This window comes from Bidens hawaiensis, unplaced genomic scaffold (assembly GCF_021521415.1).
Source record: "Bidens hawaiensis isolate Kalapana, Puna unplaced genomic scaffold, B.hawaiensis_p1.1 tig00001179_1, whole genome shotgun sequence".
Classification (NCBI taxonomy): Eukaryota; Viridiplantae; Streptophyta; class Magnoliopsida; order Asterales; family Asteraceae; genus Bidens; species Bidens hawaiensis.
The window spans coordinates 3,262,103-3,276,988 of NW_027491068.1; the positions used below are offsets into that span (position 1 = coordinate 3,262,103).

Here is a 14,886-nt window from a genome sequence, read left to right on the forward strand (position 1 = left end):
AGGGCACAACGCTCCACCATGGCTATGGAGGGGTGCAGAAGGTTGCACCAGGGCGTTATCGCGTTGGTGCTGAGCAAGTCGTGCACACTAGGGGTTATGATTTTTTATATTCTTTTAATAACTAATTAATAATTAAATCAATTATTTATCTCCACTTCACTCCACACTAGGGATGATAAAAAAGCCCGAGCTTGACGAGTATACTCGAAACCCAAAACATCCGGAACGGTTATACCCAAAACCCGACGGGTATGAGGTCAAGTATGTGATTAGTTGTAAAGTTTTTCACATGAATGCGTTAGGTATGTGATTAGGTGATACATGGCTTGGTTACTTGAAACCTCTTACCTGAACCATATGTCCCAAAATATTTTATTATTATTTTTCGTTAACCTTTGTCCATTTATGCTTCATTTTATTAGGTTCATTATATAGGAGAATTATATTTTTTTAAGATATACAATATTTATATTTTGTGTGTGTATCTCTATAAAACTATATTAATATTATATGATGATATTATATATATAGAGTTTGGATCAAATAAAAATAAAATTAACGTGTTAAACGTGAGAATCAAGTAGAGTAATTATATATACAAGTAGAGTAATTATGTAATTACTCTATTATTTAATTATATAATTACTCTACTTGTATATATAATTACTCTACTTAATTCTCACGTTTAGCACGTTAATTTCATTTGTACGTTAACCTTCCCCATATATATATATATATATATATATATTATAAATAACAACTTTCTTTACACACAGTAATTCACTGTTCATTCCAATCCGCGCATAAGGTGTTGTACGATTTGCTACTTCTGTTGTAGTTTTCCCACAACCATCCACAGACCATTTGTAGTGGGGCTACAAATGTGGGCGAGAAAGGGCGACAGGGGCGAGAACACCGCCCCCGCGGGCGATAAAAGGGGCGGGGCTACAAAAACGTGTCGCCTGCTTGTTTATGGTGGTGATGACATGGCTATCAATTATTGGTGTGAGGGGCGATTTTGGGGCTACAACACCGCCCCCGGGGCTACATATCGTCCATCTTTGCCACGTGTCAAAAATCGCCCCATTTTGTAGCCCCTCCACTACACATAACCTGAGATGGACCTCGCATGTCATTTTGCATGCAACGGTTCTCATTCTGTTTCACCCACCTTTCCATCGGTTTCTCTCTCTATTGATTTCACATGTTGTAGCTCCGATTCGACTGTTGCCAGGTTCCATTATTGTGAGTGTTTGTCGGGTTCCGTTTGGGTAACCCTGGCAACCGACGGTGACGGCCTTTTTCCTGTGGTTGTGCCTAAATTTTGGGGGTTTCATAGCTGACTTTTCTGTTGGCGCTATCTATAGCAACATCGGATGTAGATGATGACAAACCATTGTTGTCGGTGGCTGCTCTAGGCCGTCTTGGTGATGGATTTTTATTTTAGATGAGCTCTTTTGTAATCTTTTTTGGTTTTATGTTTGATTTGGTAAAAAGTTTGTCTCATATATGACATCGTACTTTGAAAGAAATGGAATTTAGATGATATTTGGATGGTTTTCTTTGTCATGTAGTCATTCGGTTGTAAGGTTTATGTTTTTCAGGTATATGATGGCTATAATGTTAATGCTTGAGATATGACTGTGGTGGTTTGTGTGTTTGTGGCCCGTGGACAGATTTACATTCTAGACCAGTATAATTGTGGATTTTGTTATGGTATGAAATAGATTCATGGTGCTTTATTTTTCATAATTCTTTTTTGTTTAAAAAATTGCACCAGCTTGAGATGAAATTTATACATAACAAGATATTCTTTTAGCTATCAATTTAATTGTTTTTGGCAAGGTAAATAAGATAATTTTGTTGAGATTGTTTATTTCCATCCGCGTGTGGCAGTGGGGTTGACTTTTCGTTTATGCTATGATGATGTTCCGACATTTGGCGTGGCAGCATATACAACAGCCATAGTGGACATATAATTGATTTACGTTTTTGGTTATCGATTTTAGGTTCGATGTTTTTATACTTATGTTATATGTTGTTCTTTTCATTTTTGTTCTTGGGTAGCCTCGGTTAGTTTTCTTTGTTGTATTTAATTGTCCATTTTTGGTTTTAAAGATCAAGCTTTTTGACATAAAAAAATTACCCCTTTGACTTTTGAGGTCAAACATATCATTGGATTAACTTTGTGTTCTGTTTGTTTGTTTTTTCAATTATGACTTCTTATTTTAGTTTTTTTTAGTGTTGACTTTAGATACACCAAACATGTTTGTGTGGGACTGCATAGAAATGTTATATGTTTTTTGTGTAAAGATATAGCAAATAAGCTGTATGTTTGGGACTGCTTGAATTATTTAAATTCTAATTGTGTTTACAAACATTAAATAAGTTTATTTTGGACTCAAATCTTTCATAGGCTGATACCCCCCCCCCCCCACCAACAGATTTTGGTTGTGGCGCAATCCGTTGCTTTGATTTTAGAGTTTGCAGCTTCTGTGCGGTTCGTGGTGAGTATGATTTTGGTTCCATTATTTGTGTTATGTTGTTTTTTAAGTAATTTATGAGATTTGATCATGGTTGTGTACTTTATAGTGAACATGTATCATGCTTGCTTTTATGATATGGAACCGTTTACATGCTTCATATGATTCAGTGCCCGTTGTGGCTCCTTAGTTGTTATGAGCTTTATTTGTTAGTACTAATGGAAGTTTGGGTGTACTTCAGTGGTTATAAGTGGTCTGTTTATGTTGTTTGTATTGTGTTTCGCTATGATGACATTTCGTTAGTTGGAATGGCAACGTATGTTGCGATCGTAAAGGAGTTTTGAGCCAATGTATTGTACCATTGATTTATTTAAATTCATTTGTGCTATGAATGATTGTTTGAACCGAACTTTGAATTACTTTTGTCATTTTCAAAGCCATGATGATCAACGTCGAGAGTATTTGATTGACTCTCGATCACTAAGATTTTTTCACAATCCCCCCGCAACGTGGGGGTCGTTATTTATTTAAATAGCACTTATATGCATTTAATGTATCATATTTAAATTTTTTATAGTTATATAAAGAAAAACACACAAGAATTATAATGGTAAAAAATGTATGAAAATCCAATAAGTATATTTTTTTTAACAAACTAATAGGTTACCAACACTCACGGGTATACTCAATACTCAACGAGTAGTTGACATATTATAGAATATGATTTTACAACAAGATATAATTGAGACTGAAATTAACAATATCTAACCCGAACCAGACCATTGCCATAGCACCACCATAATTATAAACGAACTTATTTAAAATAATAATAAAAGATTAATATGCCATTCGTATTCTTAAAATCAATCTAATCAATCAATTTTGACCGATTAATGACGTCAACGAGCCGTTGATCAAACCCTACATATGATCTCAGCAATGACATTCCGTCTTTCAAAAATTAAGACCCAGTGAGTAAATCTGTTAAATTATGATCATTTATTTTATTTTGATGTTAACAAAGTTGCACATAAACTGTTCGACGTTTGTCCCAAAGAGTTGTACTCTTATTAGTTACTACTAATTCGAATATTATAAGTACCACTACTTAAGTAAGATACATACCCTTACAATTTGATTATTATTTGGTTGTTAATACAATTCAATATTTGTAGTAATTCCGGACCGTATTCACAAGTCGGTGGATATTAATGAGTTGGTTTAGTTTCTTAATGTAATAGTTAGTCTTGGATGTGTGATCAATATAAAATTATTGTAACGAGTTTTAGAGTCAGTTTTCTCTTATAATAAAGAAGAGTTTATTGATCATGTGCCTTGAAAAAAACATGAATGATAATGTGTTATTGTAGCATTTTGAACTTATGTTACTTTGGTTATAGCTTGTTTCGAAGAGTTTGTTCTACATCTTGGATTTTGTTATATCCCGGTTACATATAGGATCAACGTCTAACATTAATATTATTATGATTATTATTTCTCTTCTGGACAAAATGGCAAAAGCTCTTCACAAAAAAGTTGTTCAAAACTTGCTTCACCGAACCTTCTGTAGCGCCATGTAAGCAACGAGTCGATAACCAATCAACATCGTCGCCATAATCAACAAATCAACCGGTAAATTATGAAGTCCCACTGATTTAACGGCTGGAAAATCTGCAACGTGACAGTAGACGCCTTTTGAGCATTCGTATAAATCATCCTCGTTGTACTGAATCCCGAGAAGAAGCTTGAAGCAGTAGTAGCTATAGCTCAAATACTTTAACCACACTATAAAAGGCGGGATATGTTGTACGTAATACCCTCCAGCGATAAGGAAAACGAGTGTTGTAACCGACGCCAAAGTCGTGGCTTGTTTGAGATCCATAAGAATGGCACCAATTGCTAATCCTAGACCTTGGGCTACAAGGACTGTGTAGAGGACCGCAAGTAGGGATAGGATGAAAGTGGCTGGGTCGGGTTTGAGCCCGCCCATCCAATAAAAGATGATGGTGAAGGCGGTTGGTAGGGCCAGCTCGAGTGGTAGGTCTCCAATGGTTCTTGCTAGGAAGTAAGATGAAAGACGGTACATTCCGGATGATCGTTCTTTTATAAGCATTCTTCTTTCTTGTGGAAAGGTAAAAACCGCGTTGTATAGCGGATAAAACCCCCAAAAAACAGAGAAGAAGAAAAGCATTGCTATCTGCAAGAAAAGAATCAAGCAATATTATAGCATTAAGAAACTGATTTAACCGTTATTACCTAATATAACTGTTAATAGACATGAGAAGTTAGTGATTAGCTAGCATAAGAAAAAAGGTCAACATAATATTGACCGGTTAGCGAGTTAAATATATTTAACTTTGGTCAGTTTTTTCGAGTTAATTGGTTACATCTAACCAAAGGGTTTCTTTTACACTAAAAGAAAGCTGGTTACATTTTTATTAAATTGTTTTAACTTCATATATGGTTTATAGGATTATAAGTTTATAACTCGTACCCTATCTGCGATATGGGATGTTGGGGTATGCCACCATAAAAGCCCTCCAAGTATAGCAACACTTATGACTTGGAAGATTCGAAGCTTATTAAAGGATTCGAATCTTCTTTCTCTTACGCCTCTAAGAAGTAGCACCTTAAACTGATGCCACCAGCTCGTACACCATTGTTCCGATTTCACATGGTTTCCTACACCATTTTGAATAACCTAAACAGGTCAGGGTTTATGCAATTGTGGCACTAATTAATAACCTAAAAAATATATGTTTCACACAACTTACTTGTTGAAGCTTCTTTTGCATGGTCATTGTTGGTAATGTCTAAACTGCATAGTTCAGCTTTCAGGCTTGTTAAAATGTTTGTATCATAAGAAGTTATGAGCTTTTGCCTTACTAACTTCTGCTCGTTTTCGGTGTTTTCACCTTGCTCATATTCTTGCATGGCATCAGGTTCAATTCCTGTCATGTAATTTTTCAAAAGTGGTTAGAAGTAGTTAAAAGTCATTTATGAAGATAAGATATGATGCTTTAGTTTATATAATTGTGGAGGAGTAGTGTAGATGTGGGGTACTCTTTTTACACTTCATTTTCAAAAGTACAATTATGCAACTTACCATTAGCAAGGTCTAATAAAATATCAGCTGGATTGACCGTGATGGATGTCGAATATCCAACGGATGAGAAATAACCTAGAGCAGTGGACGCAGGACCATAGTAAATCGGTGAGCCCTCAGACAGCAAGACCACTTTATCAAACATGTGGTAAAGTCTACTAGATGGCTGATGAATTGTTGTGACCACGGTTCGACCTCCACTAGCAAGCCGCTTAATAGTGGTTAGAATCCTCTGAGCCGTGGTCGAGTCTAGACCGGATGTCGGCTCATCTAGTAACAACAAGCTCGGGTTGATTAGCATCTCTTGACCAATGCTGACCCTCTTTTTCTCTCCACCTGAAATACCTCTAAATAATGGACCACCTATCATACTATTCTTACACCGAGTCAGCCCCAACTCTGCTATAACTCGCTCCACGTGCTCAACTTTATCATTCTGACTCAAGCTTTCCGGTAGCCTTAACATGGCAGTGAATAATAAGGTTTCGGTGACAGTAAGATGAGGATAAAGAACATCGTCTTGTGTCACAAACCCTGTTTTTCTTTTTACTGAACCAGTGAACGGCTTGTTGTTATAGGTAATCTTTCCTGATAGGTTACCAGTTAGCCGTCCACCAAGAGCCGTGAGGAGGGTGGTTTTACCACTGCCGGATGGACCTAACATTGCAAGTATCTCCCCAGGGCAAACCTTCCCCGTCACTCCGTGCAGTATAGTCTTCTCACATGCACCATTTCTCTTTGTTTTAACTTTATAAACAACATCTTCAAACTGCAACAAAACCGAAAACGTGTAAACACAAATGATAAGAGAGAGAGAGAGAGAGAGAGAGAGAGAGAGAGAGAAACCTTTAAAGTTATCGGGTATAAGACTAGGTGTAGAAAGGATGGTGAACGGGCATGATCATGATGCGGTTTCACCATTTCAACAGGACTTGAAGTGGTTATAGTAGTTGTGGCGGTGGTGGCGGTTTCAGAAGTTGGAACTACAGAATTGGAGGTCATGGCCAGTGATGATTATGATGTCTAAAGGCTTTGTTTTTGAGTGAAAACAAAGAAGAAGCTAATTAAATTTAGATTGTTTGGTTTAAGTTTGATTTTGTTTTTAGTTTTAGTTTTAGTTTGGTAAGTGCATAAACACAAGTATATATATATACACAAGTAATGGTCAAGAAAGTAACGTTAAAAGTGACGGACGGTTAATCAGGCATCATGTAGTGGCGTTGATAGCTGAAAGCTAAGGGTACATGCACCGATCAGCCGTCAAAAAAGTGAAATTGCACTAATTTTGACGTTATTTTACTAATCTCGTGAAAATAACGTTAAAAGTGACGGGCGGTTAATCAGGCATCATGTAGTGGCGTTGATAGCTGAAAGATAAGGGTACATGCACCGATCAGCCGGTGTCCCGATGATTGAGTGCTATGTGCCTTATGTCCAAGGCTTGATGCAAAACTACTATCGAGCCGGGGGTCTCACCGGAAGCAGCCTCTCTATCCCTATGGGGTAGAGGTAAGGCTGCCTACATCTTACCCTCCTCAGACCCTACCATAGCTTTGCTATTGGTAGGATATACTGAGTACGATGATGATGAAGGAATGGTCAAGAAAAGGTGAGTATATCAAAAGAATCTGATGTAGGCCTTAGGTTAATATGGTGGGTCCCAATCAAAGTATTCCAACACTCACTTTTATTAGTCCATTATTATTTAGTGTAATCTCTTTGGAGTTTCTGTTCTCTCTCTTTCTCATCATTTGATGCTTGCTTTTAGATCTTTTCTCTATAGTGACCAACTAAGGCTGCATGGATGGTCATGCAACTCATCTCCAGCAGCAACAAGTGGAGAATGAGACTCATGCCACTTAAATTTTATTCAATTCCCTTTTGGTTCAAGTGTCATTTTGTGTTTATTTAGTATTATCATCAAAAATCCTACAAACAAGTTGCACATAGAAGCCAAAAATCCTAATAATAAAAGCTCAAGATAATCCCTATAATTCAAGAAGTACAAGTTTTCTAACTAAATCTTTATTCCATGAGATAAACTCTTAACTCTAATATCTATCCAGTTAATAGTAAAGATTCCTTAGATTTACGCTAATAGCTTAGTCCAGGCAACATGTAACTAAAACTTGCTTAACAGGATATCAACATTAATTTGTCGTAGGTTCGAGTTTAAGCATGAATCAGTGAAAACCAAGTACGGATAAAGGAAGTCCCAAAAAGTTTCCCTTTGGGGCGAAAGCGATAATATATTATACTAATTGATAAGATTACGGAATCAAATTTATAGCCATGATAATATATATAAATGCTTAGATTTATGATTTTTATTATCAAGTCAAATGAGTATTTAGGGCCATCCACCGGGCAGAAGCATTGATGTTGTCCTTATATAATAGCAATGGCTGAAAGTAAACAAATAACAATAAAGAGGGAAAGTAGAAAGTAGAGGGGTGGCCTTGTTAATTAATTGTATAAAGTTGATGTAGAGGGATCAAGCTTTGAAATGAATAACAACTTTTGTCCAAATTCCAACTGATTTTATGCATAAGTTCTTATTTTCCTTCCGGTTTTCATATTCCTTTCCGATATGATTTTCATTGTTTGCTCGTGTTATTTACTATTTATAAGTATAACCATTCTGTTTGAAGATGCGATATTTGAAGATAAATCTATTGAAACTTTAATCATGGATTATTTACTTATCAATATTATCTTTTTCTGTGGGTGGGTTTTATTTCGCGGTTGGGATAGCATTAGATTCTTAAGCAGAAACTTTTGTTCTTGTAAGATGGTGCTCAAAGAGAATCCACTTTTTTGCTATGCTTATCACATGCATGGTTGAAGAACTTTGACAAAAGAAAGTGAGTTTTTAAAGATGTATATGCTATATGCTATAAGTATTATATGTGTGACTAGCGCATGCATATCGTTTAGCATAGGCGTCTATAACGATTCCTTAGCTAACCTAACCTTTGTTTTAGAGTAGGTGTGTATTCTTGCGTGTAATGCAGCCTCCTTAAGATCATGTAGTTGCATAAAGTGTTTTAGATGCATCATGCATCATGCATGTAACCTAAAAAGTTATATCTTATTCATCACTAACATGGGGTGTGATGAATATGGGTAGCTAGTTTGGTGACAGCCAAATAAAAACCTATTTGATGTTAATGTCGGAAAATATGATCCACTCTTATTTCCATGGTTTCTATAATTTGTGCATCCCATACATGGTTTTTAACCTATACAGGAATGTCTAGTCATCGCCGAAAAATGTACACGTAAAGATCATGATTACACAATCTTTACATTATTCCACCACCATCATCATTTTTACATGATTTCCTCATGAATCCCATGGATTTTTTTGTATAGAGGGTATAGCCCATTAGAAGACCCCATTGAAGCAGTAAGAGCATCTTTTCTCTGTTGATTGGTCTACTGGTAATCATTCCTAAATAGTTTTTCAGTAACAAGTCTAGCAGATTTTGGTGTCTCTTCTACTTTTATTGATGTTTTGTGGAATGTGTGAAGTTGAAGATTGAATAATTATATCAAAATCTATATTGTTTGTTTGTGGTTCTTTTAAAAATGGAATTGGTAATTTTGCCCCACTATTGTTAACAAAAGGACAGATTTGAACAAGTATTTTGTAGGTGTTTTCTCTAGCAAAAAAATGGATGAGATAGGATATGTTTAGGCCGTTTTAAAAACATGTGTGGTTTTGGCCCTCACACCCTTGGAACATGCACCACCTAAACCAAATTGTAAGATTGTGATCGTCCGTAATCTGTTTGAAGCAACTGTCTTTTTACAAACCATTGTGACCGTCGAAGGACTTTTCACGAATCATTATGATTGTTCGACATACATTTTTCGAACCCAAGTGATTACTCGATTTATGTAGGCGCCATGTGCGTTCAAAAAGTCTCATATACATTATAGGAAATATTAAAGTTGGCTTTCAAGTGAGTTACCAACTTACCACCTAGGAATTGGCCTTTCATAAGTGAGGACAAGGTTCTCAATTTTGTCTGCTTTGCTCACAACTAGGGTGTTGTCTTGGAACCGCCAAGGGACAATGCCCATTTGAACCCCCTTAAGGTATTGAAACCACATAGGCTCCTAATTAAGCACCAAAGTTACAATAGTCTTAGATAAGTGTATACTCCACACTTCTTAACTTGTACCAATGCATATTGTAAATTCTCATTTGGTCTACGTATAATTAGTACATCCCGATTACCCAATATAGCCTGATGGCACTAAGATCATCAACATCTACGATGACACCAGAGGTCGAAATCCTAATCTATTGTCTAGACCAACAAGAACGTAATGTAATATATATGTTTAATGATCGAAGTGTTACATGTTGGGTTATTCACGAGCCGTGTCAACTAACTTGAGATTAAAGTTATACATGAGAACATGGATAGATCCAATATCTATCTACTAAGTTGAAGTCTAAGCTCGAACTTGATTCGTTTACAACTCGAGACAGTTTGTGTGTCAACGAGCTAACTCGTTTCTTTAACAAATCAATGCAAAACAAGTGAATCTTATATCACAACTTGCTAATTTGTTTCTAGATTGTAAATCACATGCATTTACAATATACTAAACAAAATCCCTAATAGAATTAGATAGGCTATGTATATCGATTTTTAAACCCTAAACAAAAGGCATTTGTTAAATAACAAACACAGATACATAATCAAAATATAAACAACCTAAACTACATGAAAATGAGCCTGCATACAAACACATATACCTTGGATTCGAAACAGTGTTTGTGGTGACTAAGCTGAAGTACATGAGGTGAGGGAGATGTGAAATGGAGAAGTTGTAGTAAAAGCATGTAGAGAGATATATGTGATGTTTCAATAGAGATAATGAGGGTGACAATGACAAGAGAGCTTCTCTCGTAAAATGGTTTTCTCATGGTTCACGGGATGGAGTGATATAGTCATAAAAATCACACTCCATGGATAGCAAAGACGAATGGTGAACTGAGGATGGATACGAAGGCAGTAACTTCATAGGGTGGGTATTGGAGTACAAGGCAAACCATCGGGATGCGGTTGATTAGAAAGTGAGAACTTAGGTTATCATGGGGTGAGTCTTTTTTTATTAGGTGACATTGTATAAAACGGCTATCTGTCACCTACTAATTATACTTACAAAACAACATAATTTATCTATCATAAAACTAAGGACACATTTTCGTTACATTTTGGTATCGCTAGGCTAAAAGCCCTTTTAACGGATGTCTTACGTGGGCTATAAGGTGAGTTAACTATTTACATTAGATATGTTTTTTTATTCGAGTGATCCAATTAGCAAGCTCACCTATCTCAAGATTTATACGAGCTAATTTGACTTGAGCTGATTTCGAACAAATTTTTATCCAAGTAACTAAGTGAGTTACAAGATATGGTCCATTTGAACAATCCTAGTTACATGTCATAACTTCTTGGGACATTAAGACCTCAAATTGAAAGTTGAAAACATGGACAACAATTATTTGTTATCTGGTATATCGTTGAGTGATGATGTTGTAACAAAATATTTGTTATTTGTTAATCAATATGAACAAATCAAACTTGCCATATATAAACAAATATATATATATATATATATATATATATTGGATCATTTCAGAAGTTTTTTTATAGCGAGAAGTGAAAGTGTAACTCCATTAATCCCTAATTAACTCCCTTTCTTATGTGTAGGTGCGTTGTGTAGGTGCATATGTATGTGTGTAGGTACGTATGTTTGTATATGTGTATGTATGTGTGTAGGTACATAGGTTTGAATGTGGCTCGGTACATTTATATGTTTGTAGGTAGGTTTGAATGTGTAATTAAGACATAAATACAACCAACCTACATATATGTATGTAACATCATATGAAAGGGGGTGAAATTAAGGATTAATAGAGTTATACCTAGGGATGAGATCGGGACCGTACCGGTACCGACCGGTCCCGAAAATCGCGGATTCTTGGTACCGGTACCAACCGGTACCAGTCCTGAATTTGCCCATCCCTAGTTATACTTTCACTTCTCGCACTTCTCGCTGTAATATCACTTCTCGCAAGATCTATCCCCTATATATATATATATATATATATATATATATATAGAGAGAGAGAGAGAGAGAGAGAGAGAAAGAGAGATAGGTGTTATAATAAGAAGTATATTTTTCCTAAGAAGTGTAGAAAATGTGTTTTCACCATTAGATCTAATAAAACAAACTGCAACTAAAATAAAACATGTTGCACAATAAACACACTTTCGATATCCACCATCAGATCAACATATCTAACGCACCAGATTAATTCTTACACTTCTTAGACACACTCCACTTCTTATTTTAACCTCACCCTACACACACACACACATATATATGGTAAAGATCCTAAAAAACTCTTTGAAAATTGAGAGCTTTGAGAATCATTTTGGACCACCAAAAAAACCTCTAAAAATTATAAAAAACATAAAAACAAAAATATATACTAGTTTTTATCCTCCGTATTACAGTGGTTGTTTTATATTATTTGTTTTTAATATTTATTTGTTTTTTGAATTTTTATATTTTTTATTGTATGAAAGTTATTAATATACTTATGGTTTAATGATAAATTGTTTCACAAATAAATGAGATGTTATAACCCGGCTTAAGAACTATATGGATTTGATGAGACCCAATACCCGTTTATTTTTTCACTATAAAATTGGTTTTTTAATTATAAATAATATATATAAATCAGATTTTAATTTAATGAGATGTTATAACACGTGTAAGAAATATTTGGGTTTGATAAGACTCATAGCCGTGAATTCGGATCAAATGCATGAGAAGCCCTCATTTAAAATCAAGCAAATCTGATGACTCCAAAAAAAATAGGCGACCACATCGCAACACGTAGGATTTTTATGGTTTCGTTTATATATATTATAGATTTGTTAGTGGCAAATTAGTGCACCATTTTTGTCCATAATAAGACTTGAATACTCAATATTTTGAAGATTATCACCTTAACAAACACCTTAATACTATTAAAATACAAGCCCTATGATTATATCTAATCTAAACTATCTAATAAAGAAATCAACTATGTGACAGGTGTCCTTCTGATTTTTATTTTCCCTCCCATACAATTTTATTAGGGTTATTCACAAAAATATACAATCAAATATCTGCTCCTATTCTCCACGGGATTTCCTCTCCGGATCTAACATATACGAATAATTGCAATCGATGAAGATGCATCATGCAAGCTCAGACTATCATTGGATTCAATGATTTCTCTGTCTGAACCCTATGCTCCAATAACATGCAAGCTCAGACTATCATCTCTCTTTGATTTGGGAATAGTAAGTGAAGATTTATGTTACTTGACAATACCTATCATCTTCGATTACGAACTAGGTCTTTATTTACGGCTCAAAATCATGCAAATTACTGCAGGCAAAATTCCATGTTCATTCTTTTTGTTTGTGTGATTATGAATTTCTTATTTACGTCAACATATTGTTAATTTAGGTTGCAAAGGAGGGTTGAGAGATGCGGAAGGCTATGACAAAGAAAGTGAGTTGTGGATTTTCTTTATTCTTATTTTTTTTAATTGCAAAAGAATTCTAATGGAAATCATTTTTTTCAACTTTAGGTACAAATATACGGTAAAGTAAATTTTATATCAAAAAGGGGTTAGAAGATACATAAGGGCTTTGGAGATCCAAATGGTGCTCACAATCAAAATGATTAGGTTGTGAGTATGTTTTTTGATTTTATACTATTGTTGTGTGTTATGATCACAACTAATTTCAAGTTTGGTGGCTGATTTGCAGGAAAAAGTGTCAATTGTTTTTTTTAGCATACGGGTCAAACTTATCATTTTATTTAAATGGGTCAAACCCCTATTTTTAGCAAACGAGCTAAAATTACCATATTGTTATTTGTCAATCGCCCCCTCTTGGGTGTTAGAAAAGGAGAGCTAAAGCGTGTTTTAAGCCTGGATAGGATGATAATAATATTCACTCGTGGATGTGTCATTGACATATTCAGATAAGTTTATGCAGAATCTTTTGTCAACTATTATATGGTAAATTAAACACTTTGTGTTTGTCTGTTAATGTTGCAATTGCATGAGCGTTAATATTATTTTGTGTTTTTGACATTATAATGGAGGAAGTAGTTTTGGGCGGACTGTGGTTGGCCCGTTTATTGCAACAAGTTTTGATTATGAATTAGGTATTTTCTTAATTTCAAGATTCTTTTCTTAGTATTATTTTGAAGATAGGAATTCAATCAAAGTGTAGAGTTATTCTATAGGAGTTTAAGTATTAGGCAATGAGAACATCAAATTAAGAAATGCTAAAAAAATTTTAACCAAACTTTTGAATATCAACATATAAGGATATAACAACCAATCTGAGTACATTTGTTTCATTTTTGTACTATTGTCAAGTGTTTTTTATTTGTTTATTTTCATTAGCTAAAAATATATGTATTTGGGTTTCTATTTAAAGTGGTCTCTAATGGACATAGCAAGAAGCTCCTTTACAAGTTTTTCTCACCTTTGTCGCATCACTCGTGTAGTCAAAGGGAGTCATGACAGAGGAGGCTGGATCATTTTTGGTGGGTTCTATATAACAATTTCCTAATATATTTACTCTGTTTAAAGTATGTTTTTCTTTATTAACAACTAAAATTCCGGATGAATAATGTTAACATGTTAGTGCTTCTTATGAACAGTCCTTGATGGAACGAAAACGAACAATTTAACATATCTGAAAAGAAAACAAATACAAGCTTTCTCAAAGGAAGGCCTCAGCCGCAGCCTAAAGTAGTAGGCATTAATATATCATTATATTCTTTTATGAATATGAAATCGGGCATTTACGGACATAACCCTATTTATTGAGGATTCTTTATTGATGGATTGTTACAGGATCCAGAGGAGAAAGCTAAGTTAAGACACTAGAAATTGGCTGAGCAATACATTATGTTATCCACCTGGTTAGTTTTTCCCTTTAACAACTTCGTTTTTTTTTAAATTTGATTTTAGTTTAAATTAGATATTGTTATGGGAAATTGGATATGATGAATATTAGTCGTAGCAGTTTGTTTAGAACAGTACCTGCGGGTTAAGGGTGTGCTTACGGCAGCCTTAAAATGGTCACTTTGATTTGGGTCAGAGTGGGTTTTGGTAGAATTGGATACGAGTCATAACGGGTAATTTTATAGGTGGTTTATTTGTTTGGGTGTTGACTTTTGGATTGGCCAATG

General features: G+C 34.9%; 1 protein-coding gene and 1 long non-coding RNA gene across 2 annotated transcripts; one reads left to right on the forward strand and one right to left on the reverse strand.

The window, feature by feature from the left end:
• Positions 1–3,847: 3,847 nt before the first annotated feature.
• LOC143563391 (ABC transporter G family member 14-like) lies at positions 3,848–6,623 on the reverse strand. Its single transcript, XM_077050940.1, has 5 exons — positions 6,436–6,623; positions 5,590–6,358; positions 5,258–5,434; positions 4,978–5,165; positions 3,848–4,680 (listed from the first exon to the last, which is right to left on the reverse strand). Exons 1-5 carry the CDS (start codon positions 6,589–6,591, stop codon positions 4,036–4,038), a joined length of 1,935 nt encoding a protein of 644 aa, XP_076907055.1. The 5' UTR covers positions 6,592–6,623; the 3' UTR covers positions 3,848–4,035.
• A 6,517-nt stretch (positions 6,624–13,140) lies between these two features.
• On the forward strand, positions 13,141–13,364 carry LOC143562826 (uncharacterized). Its single transcript, XR_013140561.1, has 2 exons — positions 13,141–13,185; positions 13,265–13,364. It is a non-coding gene; the product is annotated as an uncharacterized LOC143562826 (long non-coding RNA).
• The last annotated feature ends 1,522 nt before the right edge of the window (positions 13,365–14,886 follow it).